Source organism: Polyodon spathula, chromosome 1, assembly GCF_017654505.1.
Source record: "Polyodon spathula isolate WHYD16114869_AA chromosome 1, ASM1765450v1, whole genome shotgun sequence".
In the NCBI taxonomy this organism is placed as follows: Eukaryota; Metazoa; Chordata; class Actinopteri; order Acipenseriformes; family Polyodontidae; genus Polyodon; species Polyodon spathula.
In genome coordinates, this window is record NC_054534.1 from 46967165 (window position 1) to 46980822 (window position 13658).

General features: G+C 37.2%; 1 protein-coding gene across 4 annotated transcripts in view; it reads right to left on the bottom strand.

The window, feature by feature from the left end:
* The window catches only part of LOC121319356 (E3 ubiquitin-protein ligase RNF38), a 147293-nt gene that overhangs the window by 60459 nt on the left and 73176 nt on the right, over nucleotides 1-13658 (bottom strand). Inside the window, exon 1 of one of the 4 annotated variants that reach the window (XM_041256734.1) lies at nucleotides 9806-9983. The exons of 1 other annotated variant lie outside the window; for it this stretch is intronic. In XM_041256734.1, coding sequence (XP_041112668.1) covers nucleotides 9806-9844 — 39 coding nt within the window. In that variant the 5' untranslated portion in view covers nucleotides 9845-9983. Of the gene's footprint in view, nucleotides 1-8830; nucleotides 8960-9805; nucleotides 9984-13658 lie in introns of those variants that run through there. 2 more of the 4 variants (XM_041256742.1, XM_041256725.1) reach the window with 2 other exon arrangements.

The following is a 13658-nucleotide window of genomic DNA, read 5'->3' on the forward strand; positions in this document are numbered from 1 at the left end:
CTTTATTTTTGTAAGTTTGTTTTTTGTATTGTTTTTTTTGTGTATAAATCCCTTTATTTTGCCCTTGTGCACTTTTATTTTGTGTTATTTATAATAAAATTAGTATTTTTCTTTTTAACTTCAGACTGTCTCTGGGCCTCTATCCACTTGCCAGCCTGCCACAGGCAGTCATTTAGCATTTATGCCCAATTTGTGTGGTATTAGTTTCATTTTTTTTTTTTTTTTTTTTTGTAGGTGTGTGAGGGAGCGGTAGTAAGGAAAAGGCAAGTCGGGTGGTTAAGACATCACGTGTAGTAATGCAAATACTGTTGAAAAATATTAAAATTCCACAGTTAAAAATAAATGAAGAGTCGGTTTCACAAAACGATGGCTGATACCAACTAAAAGGAGTAAAATAAAACTAAATATCTGACAACTGGATCAGACCGAAGTTACAGAAAATAACTGGTATTACCAAAACAGCTTCTTGTTTAAAATAGCAAACTGATTCGCAGTGCAAATTAATATAAACGAGAAGATATGACAGCACAGGGATTTTGACAGGTGTTTTCTTTGATGTTTGATTTTATGTCTGCATTATTTGATGGAGCCTACTGTTAATACTGCAAGCATTTTGGTAGAAAAACAGTAAAAACTACATCAGAGAAACTTGACAGGTTATAAGCAAGTTCTTTATAAATCTGTGGTCCAGCAGTTACAAAACTATTTACAGTGGAAAATCAGAATTCCACAAAGCAGCAGTAATAGCTTGCAATGATTTCATATCTGTGATGCAACAAACAAACGCCTCTACTTCAGCTGAATTCAGCTTATAAAAAGAGTGGAAAAAACAGGCAGAAGATATTTTGATATTTGAATAACTCCCAAGAATTGCTTAGTTAGTTGCACTCTTAGTATGTTACTTAAATTTACTAGCAAATTGGCTCCAAACTGCACTGAAAGAAACATTTCTTTAAAGTATATGATAAATATGTTGAGGTGCGGTCACAGGGAACCTTTTTTGTACCTTGAAGCCAGAGGTGCCGTCACGCATAAAAAAAATAAATAAAAATAAAATAAAAAAAAAAAGTGGTGGTGGTGGGGTGTGGGGTGTGGGGTGTGGGGTGTGAGGGGGTAGGGGCACTACACTAATGTTGGATGAATGGACCTGTGCATAAACACCCTTAATTTTGTATGTTGCAAAACACGAGGGCAGCTCTTACTGCTAGTAACATTCTATCAAGATGTCAATGTAAAGCACCTGACTTTATCCTGAGCTTCTATTACTACAGCAGAGGTATGACATACAGGAGGGTAAAATCACAAATCTTCATATCCTTCCAATATAGTAACATGCCCATAAACATTAACCCTTTAACTATCACTTATCAAAGTAGACGTCTGAGAAACAAAACACCTATATTAACTTGTTAATTCACAGAACAAAACTTGGCAAGAAATACATTTTTTTGCCAAATAAAACAATTAAACCCTGGCATAATTTTTCTCAACCACCTGGCTAAGGAAACAGACAAAGGTTTCAAACGTACTCAGCAAGAACAGTGAATGTTTTATTTTGCTATTCTGTTGCTGGTCAAGCATGACAGGATCTGGAAGAAGTTGTACTTAAAACTGTCCATACTGGGAATGCTCTCCATTTAAACTAAAATATAATCTGCAGAAATACAGTGCCGTGAAAAAGTATTTGCCCAGTCTGGTTTTCTGCATTTTTGGCATATTTCTGAGACTGAATGTTATCAGATCTTCATCCAAAATCTAATATTGGATAAAAGGGACCCTGAGTGAACAAATAACACAAAACCTTGATACTTATTTCATTTATTTATTAAAGAAAGTTATGGAACACCCAATGCCCCTGTGTGAAAAAGTAATCGTCCCCTTAGACTTAGTAACTGGTTATGCCACATTTAGCAGCAATAACTGCAACCAAATGCTTCCTGCAGTTATTGATCAGTCTCTTACAGCGCTGTGGAGGAATTTTTGTCCACTCCTTCTTGCAGAACTGCTTCAACTCAGTGACATTTGTGGGTTTTCAAGCATAAACTGCTCGTTTCAGGTACTGCCACAACATCTCAATGTGGTTTAGGTCTGGACTTTGACTAGGCCATTCCAAAACTTTAAATTTCTTGTTCTTCAACCATTCTGATGTAGACTTGCTTGTTTGTTTCGGATATTTGTCTTCCTGCATGACCCAGCTGCGCTTCAGCTTCAGCTCACGGACGGATGGCCTGACATTCTCCGATAGAGAGCAGTATTCATGGTTCATTCAATGATGGCAAGTCGTCCAGGTCCTGATGCAGCAAAGCATCCCCTAATCATGACACTACTACAACCATGCTTGACCGTTGGTATGAGGTTCTTACTGTGGAATGCAGGGTTTGGTTTTCGCCAGACATAACGAGGCCCATGTTGGCCAAAAAGTTCCACTTTTGACTCATCTGTCCATAGAACATTGTTCCAGAACTATTGTGGATAATCCAGGTGCTTTTTGGCAAACTTGAGACGAGCATTCATGTTCTTCTTAGTGAGCAGTGGTTTCCGCCTTGCTGCTCTGCCATGAATCCCATTTTTGCCCAGTGCCTTTCTGATGGTGGAGTCATGAACACTGATCTTAGCCAAGGCGAGAGAGGCCTGCAGATCCCTTGATGTTGTTTTAGGGTTCTTTGACTTCCTGGACGGTTTTTGCTCTTGAACAGATTTTGGCAGGACAGGCACTCCTGGGAAGATTCACTACTGTGCCAAACTTTCTCCATTTGGACAATATGGCTCTGACTCTGGTTTGGTGGAGAAATGGCTTTGTAACCTTTTCCAGACAGATGGGCATCAAAAACTTTTTTTTCTGGAGGTCTTCAGGAATTTCTTTTAATCATGGCATGATGTGCCTCTAGAACCTGTGTGCTGACAACTTCACTCTGATGGTAAGGGCCAACTTCAGTTAGACTTGTATTGGACAGGGCTGGCCCAAATCAGGCCTCATTGTTAACCAAAGTATTTAAACAGCTGACACTAATTATCCATTTAATTGGGTTGAGTTAACTAGGGGGGCAATAACTTTTTCACACCTGAAGATTGCATGTTTGATTACCTTGCACACCAAACAAATGAAAGAAGAACCAAACTTTGGTGTCATTTTTTCTCTCTGACTCCCTCTATATACTACTACAACCCACAAAAAGATCTGACCAAATTCAATATAAAAAATGTGCAAAAATGAAGAAAATCAGACAGGGGGGAAATACTTTTTCACGGCACTGTATATATTATGTACTGACATATAATCCTACCCAAACGACTTACCTTAAAATTTGAACTTGTGCCGACTTAAAAAAAAAAAAATCGATTAACAGCCAGATTGACTTAAAGAGCCTTTCTTTTCTCCAGCAAATGATGTGTTGCACACTTAAAATATTTTTTTGTGCGATGGGTAAGGACAAGTATTTAAGGACAAGTAGATTTTTCTAGCATTTTGTCTCTTGGACAACTTTTTTTTTTCCTTCAGAAATTGGCCACCCTGATAATGTAATTATAATAGAATTATAATATAATGTATATATAATATATAACGTTTATTAATAAATGCTGCATGTGTTTTTTTTTTAATAGACACATACCCAAATATATTTAATCTATTTCTTGACATCCATCAACCATTCATTTTTTCTCAACATTAACATTTGACAATAATTGCACATATACTGTGAGGTCTCGCGCCGCCAGTGTAATATAAAAAACCGCTACCCAGTGTAATCAGACCTTAAGGGTGTAACAATAGCTGAATTTCACGCCATATTTCTTATACACGTGTCATCGCTGGGCTTCTGGGTAGTTCTCAAAGCAATCCATTGTTTTTTAGGAGAATAACAGTTGTTAACAGTAAAAGCAGTTTTTTGTTTGTTTGTTTTAAAAGGTTCAGTTAGAATGCAGAATTCCATTCCCAAAATGCCAGTTCTCTTCCCAATGCCTAATTGCGCGACTAAGTCCATGAAAATCAGCAGCCTTAAAGAAGAACTTTCTCAGAAAAAAATGCAGGTAAATATCACAGATACCTGAACCGACACAGGAAGGGAAGGGATATACTCGTCACTTCCAGCATTCAAATTATCAAAAGGTGACATGAAATAGCACTGGCTACAGCAATTTGGGATATCTAGCAAAGCCAGCACAAAAACATGAGTTCCCCAATACATCACAATGAGCAGCAACAAAAAAATCATGAGGATCTTAAACGCTTGATTGATTCTGTTGTTTACCTTGGCAAAAAAGAACTGGCATTCAGAGGGCATGATGAAGGCACCAATGTCTCAAATAAAGGGAATTAAGTGGAATTACTTTCTCTGATTTCTAACTATGATAACATGTTAAGCAATCACTTGTCAATAGCCACAGTATACTCAGGTACTTCATACAAAACTCAGAACGGCTTAATCTCTTCGGTGCCTCAGGTCCTGCTAGATGCAGAAGTACAGGATGCCAAGTACGTAGCTGTAACAGTAGATTCAACAACGGATGATGGAAACGCAGCTCAGCTGTCTGTTTTCAGGTATGTGACTGACAGTGTCCTGAAAGAACGGTTGTTCTGTGAAAATGTGTTACATTTACCAAAATAAAAATGCTTTTAAAAAGATCAAATTCCCATTGTGTTTCCCCCCCCCCCCCCAAGGTTCTATTGATTTATTTAGTACTAATATGCTGAACAGCCGCTATACTATCATTACCTTTATTAAAAATGTGCACGGATTAATCTACCGATTAATATGCTAATGGTACAATATGCTAGTGGTACAACCCTAACCCTAACCCTAACCCTAAGTTCGTATGATTATCGTACAGACATTTGTCAATGATAATTGATGCATCGACGTTTTATGAGAACACTTCCGATTATAAAAAAAAGAAATACAAAAGACTTCAGTTTTTAATAACTGAAAAGAATGCGTTCGCATCCGATGTCCCTTTACCATTTTAATAATAAAAATGGTTGTTCATTACTGTTTTTATGTCCAAAGCAAAGCAAAATGTTTTTAAGTGACTATAGCCATGAAAAGTTGCATTTATCAAAAACACATCTTCCTCTATTTTCTCACAAATCCAGACTAATTTAACTACCATACTAAAATGGCACGAGATCTGAGAGCGCAATTTTCCCACCCCCCCCCACCCACGGGTGGGGCCACATCTGCATCACAGGCTCAAAGAGCAGCTTCGGTATACAATTTTCAGGATCCGGGTGTTTAGGAGGTAAATACCCATAGGTAAGGTTTACATTTTGTATTATAAAGGGAACTGTATTTTGTTGAGTAAAATACAAGGGCAATTCCATGATAAAGTGACCATGGCCATGAAAAACAAAAGCTGCACTTATCAAAAACATATCTTCCTCTATTTTTGCCAAAGGGTATATATTTATGCAGGCTGTATTATTTTTGTCGAGTTTGTGACTTTTTACTTTACAGCTAAAGTTACTGTTAAAGAACAAAAAAGCAACATTTTCAGAAGTCCAACTTCTACACATTTTAGGTATCAACGGTAGGATAAATGTTTTAGTTACACATTTGTACGTGTGTCACATTTTGACTCTGTGGTTATGTAATACCAAGTTACTAACATTACATTTTCTTGGGATAAAGGAAAATATTATACAGTGATTCACAATAATGGTATTTAAATAAAATCAAATGTCACATCCATAGCATTTTCTTGGTAACATTTATATAAAAGTTGCTACATTATATTTTTTTTAAAACTTTCTCTGCAAAGCTAACTTTTTAAAATAAATGTTGACCCTTTCTTAATAATAAGCGTCCATAATAAGTGTATGGACGTGAGCGGCAGTAAGCTTGACGAGATTGCAAATAAATCACACGTGTTACCATACACATGAAAAATATTAATTGTAATCACAAAAGGACACCATACCACACTGTTATGAGACTATATAAACAGATCACAATACCAGAAATCATGTCTGTCATTTTAATGAGGATTAAAAGTGTTTTATTTCATCTTTTGACCTTACATTTTTTCATGTTAACCTCCTCAAGTAAAATGTGGAGCACTGTGCAGTGTCGCCATTGACCAAGTTAGTGGCAACGTCCTAAGAACATGTGTATACTACACGCAAAGTACTTAAAATTCTATCATTTTCATTGATTTAAGATCGCCCAAACACATGTCACTTAAACCAAAGTGACATCAGGGTGTTAGTTCAGTCACTTCATTCAAAGCACTTGGATTTCACTTTTCACTTTGCATCGCGTTATTACTGAACTGCGTCCTGCATTGTTTTTTTATGTGTCAATTTTCATGTTTATTTAATAATTCAAGTTTTGTCCCACATTTTTAACTACTTGTAGCGTGTGTGTGCACTTTGTTTTTGTCTGCACTGTTGTTCAGCCAACAAAGTGGAAAGGGGCACATTTGTAATCCTATTGGCTGCAGTGTTACCAAAAAACCCAAAACAAAACAAAAAAAAAAACTCATGTTCTAGTTTCTGTCTCTAACTCTGTCACTGCTAACAGGTTATGTGGTAATTTATCAGCAGTTCAGAAAGCTTTCAGAGAATAATGCATTCTTACAGCAGAAGATCCTTCTACATTCAACATTGTTAACACCTCATTAAAAGGTATATTTTAATTATATTCCCAATTATTAAAAAATTAAACAATACAATGTTTATTAATCTTGTCAGTCCTGCTGACTGAATTACTAAACAGTTTTTTTCACTGAAACCTTATCATCTTGTCTCTGCGTCCCAGATGTGAAATGTAGTGTGCAGCCTACATAATACAAATTAAATCAAGTGTAATCGTTATTGTATTTATATTTTAATTGATAATATATACTATATATATATATATATATATATATATATGATTATATATATATATATATATATATATATATGTGTGGTGACACACACACATCAATTATTTTTTTGACAAATATCCATTTTATTTTTATTTTTTTTAAATGATTACAGTTAATTTATTGATTACAGTTAAGACACTGTCACATCCATAACGCTAAACTTCAGGTTGCACTATTAAAATATTAAAAACCTAATATATTAATTAATATGATTTTGGGAGCAGCAAAGTCTTTTACAAAATTACATTAAATGTTTTGGGTGCAGGTCCTACAAACCACAGACTTTTGAGAACATGTAAAGTGACCCAGCAATGCTTGTCCATTTCTGTCACATCCATAATACAAGTTTCTTTGAATCATGTAATTTTAAAAGGACACAGTTTAAAAAACAACTTATCTAAATAGTGTATAATGTTCCTTTAATTCATTAAAGGAGGCCTTGTGTATGGTAACAAAGTTACATTTTGTGTGCAAATGTCACATCCATAACACTGGAATTGCCCACAGCAATACCTTGAAGTCACAAGTACTTCCAATAAATACAGTACATAATGCTGACTTATGGGGTATGCATTAACTACAGCCTTACATTTTAACTGTAATGTTAATTTGAACTACTGTACAAAAATGTGGTCTTACTTAGACCTCCTTTTAATCCTGCCTTAATAATATTATAGTCTGAGAAGTTGCTACACTGAGTTTCTATAATGTGAAGCTAGGTAGTCTGTCTAATCAAAATTCGGGGAGACAGTGAATGAGGATTTAGACTAAATACACAAGATTTAAGCTGGCACATAAAATGCTGCTGTTTCCCCCTCTCCCCACAAAAAAAATGAAAATGGTATAAACCACTTGCTCGGTAACTATTTTACAACTTACAATGGCTCCACAAAACAAAATACAAAGACAGCTTCTGACAGGCCTTGGGCCAGTCAGTTTCACCTGAAGGATTACTCATCTTGATAAAGCACAACCCACACTTATTTCAAGGTTTCACATCTTAATGAGTGACCTTTACTTGATAAAATCTACAAGCAAAATGTGATGGAATTGGGGGTACATTTATTTATTATATTACTCAAGTACAAGCATTCTTATGTACAACATCAAGTAATTAGTCGAATGGAGGGTGTAAGCAGTTTGGTTGATATCTTACCTACACAAAGATACATTGCAAGACCAAAAACAACTACAAGAACCTAGTTTTAAAGGCAAGACTTACTAAACCCAAAATAACATGATCCAACTCATGTTAAAATAATGAAATACGTGTTTCAATGGAAGCAGGATGGGGCCTGGTTCCAATAAGACATCAGAATAATAAACCTGTATTAGGTTTAGCTGCCCACATTGAGGGCTATTACTTTCAGAGAGTCTACAACAACATATGCATGCACTACAGGTGCTTTCTAAAGTTGCACTCCAATGAAAATGGTATACAGCAGCAGTACTAATTACATCTGTATGCCACTTATTTAAAAACCAAGTTTTTAAAAAGTATTTGCCACCTTTGTTAGGGAGGTATTTGTGTTATTATTGTTTACACTAAACCACTTGTTTAACTTTAACTTTGCTAAATAAAATGCCGGTACATAAAATAATAATAATAATAATAATAATAATAATAATAATAATAATAATAATAATACTGTATTATAATAGGAAAACAGTTCGTTTAACTTAACAATACATACATTGTCAGTATAGATTGGTACAGTAAAAGGTTGCGAATATCGTTAGCTTGTTCTTGATCCCTTACTTTTTTCCCAGTTTACTGAATCCCAATCCTACATATATATTTGTAAAATCAGATACCAGATACCATTTTAAAAAGCTATTCCACCAAGAGAAATTAACAGAGCAATAATTCACATAATTAGCACGTCATAAACAGAGTTGCTCTTCACCCCTGGCGTTGCTAAACGTAGTGCATTTTTAATAAAGAAATAGTGCATGCACAAACCTGAAAATCTGATATCTTAGTCACGAAAAAAAAAAAAAACGTTATGGTTGCCATAATATAAATCATACACATCGCCACTCACTTTCACAGCTTTTTCTCCCTCTCCATTTTCTCTTCCTCGGGTCCCTTTTTTTCTACAAACCAACCAACCCACCAAAAGCGATTACGTCACCAAGCCTACTACCAATTGTATCCTATCAGATCGCACGCGCAGGTACAATTTGACAGACTGGCCAACCAGTGGGCAGGTTAAAAGGCGGGCTTTAGCACAACTGAGTGTAAACAGGCTAGTTTGAGAGCAGACACTGCAGTGATCCTTTGTTTTCAAACTGAGCAATCGAGAGATAAAATGTATAAGGCAGAGTAGCTTCAATTTTGCGCTCAACCCACAACAAAAAATGCTTATCAAAAGCAAAGGGCAGCGTGCCACATGAACGCAGAGCTTTTTTGGGGGGTTATACTTTCGAACACGAACACCGGTCCAACCAAAATGTAATCCGCAGATTAATCAAGAGCTAGCTACCCCACTTCTTTTCATTACATTATCCAACTAGATCAGACTAACCTTCTTCGTCTTCAGATTTGAGACAGCACAAACTGTTAGAAATGCAATACAAATGAATCCAGCGGAGGAACTCAACCACAGAAATACATTCAGCATTTCACATTATGATTTATCCTCTTAACATATGCAATCTGGAATTAAGTTATAAATACCCACAAAAATTAAACAGTATCATACAGCGACTACATTCGCTTATATAAAGCCTGTACACGCTATACACCAACCTAAGATATGATGTGGTGTTTGCACATCAGCAGTCACTCGGATTACAATAACCGCCTAATTAAATCGCGAGGGTTAAAATGAATTATGCATTCATTATTAGATTGCAATATACATGTTGATGAAATCGAACACTGGATTCAATATGTTTTAATTATTAGCACATTTTGGATTTCCCTGAGTCTTACCTGTTTTCTGTTTTCTTCTGGTGAGACAGTGATGATCATTAAAACGAGTGAGCCCCGCTCGCCGCCCTACTTTAAAAACAGCTTCCAACATCGACCACCAAAACTCAGACTTCCACCATCAAACCCCCCAACTGCGGTTCCCCGAATAAAGTACAGTAGACACGCCAGCAAAGTCCTTGAACCGGGCCAAACCCCACCACCCTGCTGGTCCAACACACGGTGGTATACTCCAGAGATCAAAGCACCGCAGAGCTAGCACCCCCTACGCAACACCCTGAATGGAACGGGCAGACTGTCAGTTCAGTGGGAGAGGAAGACTGGATTTCAAAATTGAACTTCATAGACGTCTTCAGATAGAAACATAATAACTTAATTTATTTTGTAGTTCGGAAAATATGCCAACTATGTTTTAGCACCAATGGGCACAACCACGCATTCACAATTTAGTAAAAAAAAAAAAAAAAAAAAAAGGGAATATACATACAAATATATACAACATCAATATAAGCATGTCCCATTTCGGGGCTTTTTGTAATCGAAGTATAAGTTGTATGTACAAGTAACCAGGGTATTAATTACATTTATATACAGCTTGTTCATATGTCACAAAAGGTAGGTTCTAGTTTCTCTTAAATAGGGTTGCCACCTTTCTGGGTTTGACCCGGCAATTCCGGGAACTGGCATCTGTCCGTGTGGCAGGAATTAACAACCCCGGACGCCCATATCCGGTTTTAGGTGAAACTAAGAAACACTAACCTTCCTTTAATATTTTCTTTGACATACTCTAGTCGCTACTTAAAGACTCCCATTGCCGTATTAGAAATGTACTGTTGATACTGATCTGTACATTCTACTTTGCAACGAACCTATCCACGTGATGTAAACAATCCAATGAGGCTCTTTAGTGCGTTCATCACTGACACTCACTTCCTTAGAGATAGTTGCTACTAGCATTGGTTCCAAACAACATGGCGCTTTCAAGGTTTTTATTTCTCCATTTTTTAAAGGGAAGAACAACTAATTAAACAGGGCGAAAACTCTCAAATAAAATACATTTCAATCATCCTTTACGATGGTACACTTTGAGTGCGTTCAATAGGCACAGCGCTCTGTATTAGCTAACATTTTTAGTAACTCATGCGGTGGGCGTTTCAAAATGGCGGCAGTACCAGTGCAGCGATTGTTTTGGAATTTTCACACATATTGGACTTTTTTTGACTAACATATCTGTGTGCATTCTTTTTCGTAAAAATAAATAAATAAATAAATAAAATTACAGTTTATTTAAACTGTTTCACAGTGACTTACTCCACTATTTTCCTTTTAAACGTAGTGAATCTGCGGCACCACATGCAACATTCAAAACCCTCAGCTTGTTATTTTAATTTTGTTCGGTCAGCCTTACATTAAGAAATATTTTCTAACTGCATATAAAAAGAAACATAATGGACGAATAGCGCTGTTAAAGGTGAACTATATGCAGTAATAATAATAATAATAATAAATAATAATAATAATAATAATAATAATAATAATAATAATAATAATAAAGTTTTGCTATTTCTGCAAGATTAGGCTTCACAGTGTATCTCAGCTGAAAAAGAACAGCAGTGTAGGCTACACCAAAAACTTTAAACCTTTTTTTGTGGCAAAATGGGGACATTAGAATAATAGTTTTACTAAAATTGGGTACTTTTGCAATGTTACATTACTATCAAATCAAGAGCACATTAAAGACAAAATGAATGTACTATAAAACGAATCATTTTGAAGAGAAAAAACTAACAAACAGTAGTACTTCAATTGTAAGACTGCAGAGGAACAGAAAAGGCTGATGCAGGAGCTCATGGAAATGCAGAAGGCTGCAAAACAAATAAACTGCTAAAGTCATTCACAGATGTATTTATTGAATCATTGAATATATATATTTATATATATATATATATATATATATATATATATATATATATATATATATATATATATATATATTCTGTACAACACATACAATAGAAACAGCTGCATTGTAAGCATAAACTGCACTATAGCCTCCTGCATAAAACATGCAATATGCAACAATCACAGTACTGAGGAACAATGCTCACAACATAGTTTTCAATCCATACAGGCCTCTTGAATGTGTTTGAATTCAGTGCCGCTAAAGCCATGGTGTTGGCTCTCAATGCAAGTGCAATAGAGGCATTAAAACAGCAGATTTTCTGCACATTCTTCCATAAATTCATCCAGAAAAAACACTACTGCTGTATGTTCCGCCATCTTACAAGTTATCTCTTCATACTAACACAGTGTTCTAGAGCTATCTTATGTTCCCTTTCAATTGAATAACAACCATTACCGAATGGGAAAGAGCACTCTGTGATCGTCAATCACTGAGCATATATAAAAAAGCGGCTCTATCAGGGCCCTGCTGTGAGGGGGAAGTCCCTCCCACCTCCTTTTGAGGAGGGACATCCTCACAGTAACATATCTCCATTTTCTCTCTCACTCCACTGAGACAGGTCACAGATTGCTTCGTGCTTTCTCGTAACCGAATTTGGCTGGTTTGTTGGTTTCGACCTCCAAATTAATTTCATCCACGGTAAAATCGTGCTCTCGAGCAATACTAAGAGTGCTCTCACCTAATTTTCACGTCAGTTTACTGATTAAAGCGAGTTTCGACCCCTCTTGCGAGATTGGTGAGCGGCCTTTACTCTTTTTCATGTAGCTGATATACCGTGTGGGGAGCTGTTGTGGTGCTGTAAGGAGATCCCGCGGGCTCGCGGCGTTGTCCTCTAAGCAGATTTATTCGGTCACAGCGACCAAAGAAAAAAAACAAGTTTCAGGCTTTCCTAGCGCAGCTGCGCTTGCCCCCGTGACCACGTTGACTGAATTGGCTGCATACCCCGGCATCGACCCCGCCGACTTTTCGAGGTTAAGAAAAACAGCGCCTACCCGGCCCCGATTGACTCGGCACTGGTGTAAACATCTTCAGCGCTACCTACAGCCCGGCACCGACCGTGCCTACCATCGGCACCTTGGAAAAGGTCCACTCGGCACAAACAGCGCTCTCCTCGATGCCGATCCCGGTACCAATTAACTCGGCACTGGTTGACCATCTTCAGAGCCGTCTACACATCGGCACCGACTGACTCGGCATCGACAGCGCTTTTCTCAACACCGATCCTGGAACCGTCTGATTCGGCACTGGTAAATAGTTTCGGGGCTGTCTACAGCCCAGCACCGAAAGCACTACACATCAGCACCAACACAGACAGCACTCTCCTCGACGACAATCAAGGCACCAACTGATTCGGCACCGGTGAATCGCTTTAAAAGCATCTACAGCCCGGCACCGAGCACAGCTGCTTCGCCTGTGAAGCCATGTCGGTACAGTCGACTGGGTCCTCTGCTGGGTTCCACTAGTGTGACCAGTGTGCGGCGAAGCTGCCCAGGCAGGACGAGCACCGGTCCTGCGCCAGATGCAATTCGTACAGCCTTTTCTGTCGGATTTTTCCACCTGTTTTATACATAAATTAAGGGTGCTTTGCATGTGGAGCACCTTAAAAGCAACCTAATTTAAATAAGGTTACCCAAGTTGGTGACGTTTTTTCAGTAACATGGCATGAAAAGGGAGGGTGAAAGCTGCACGAAGAGAAAACTGCAGTGACAGGGCACTAGAGCAATGCAAAACTTCTTGAAAAATCTCTACTTTACACAGTAAAACTAATAATAGCCAGGCCTAATTAAATGATATGCACATTATTATTTTATTATTATATTATTTTACACATTTTAGCGACGGAGTAACTGTGTTGTATAGTTTTACAGACGTTTCGCACTGTTTTGGTGACCA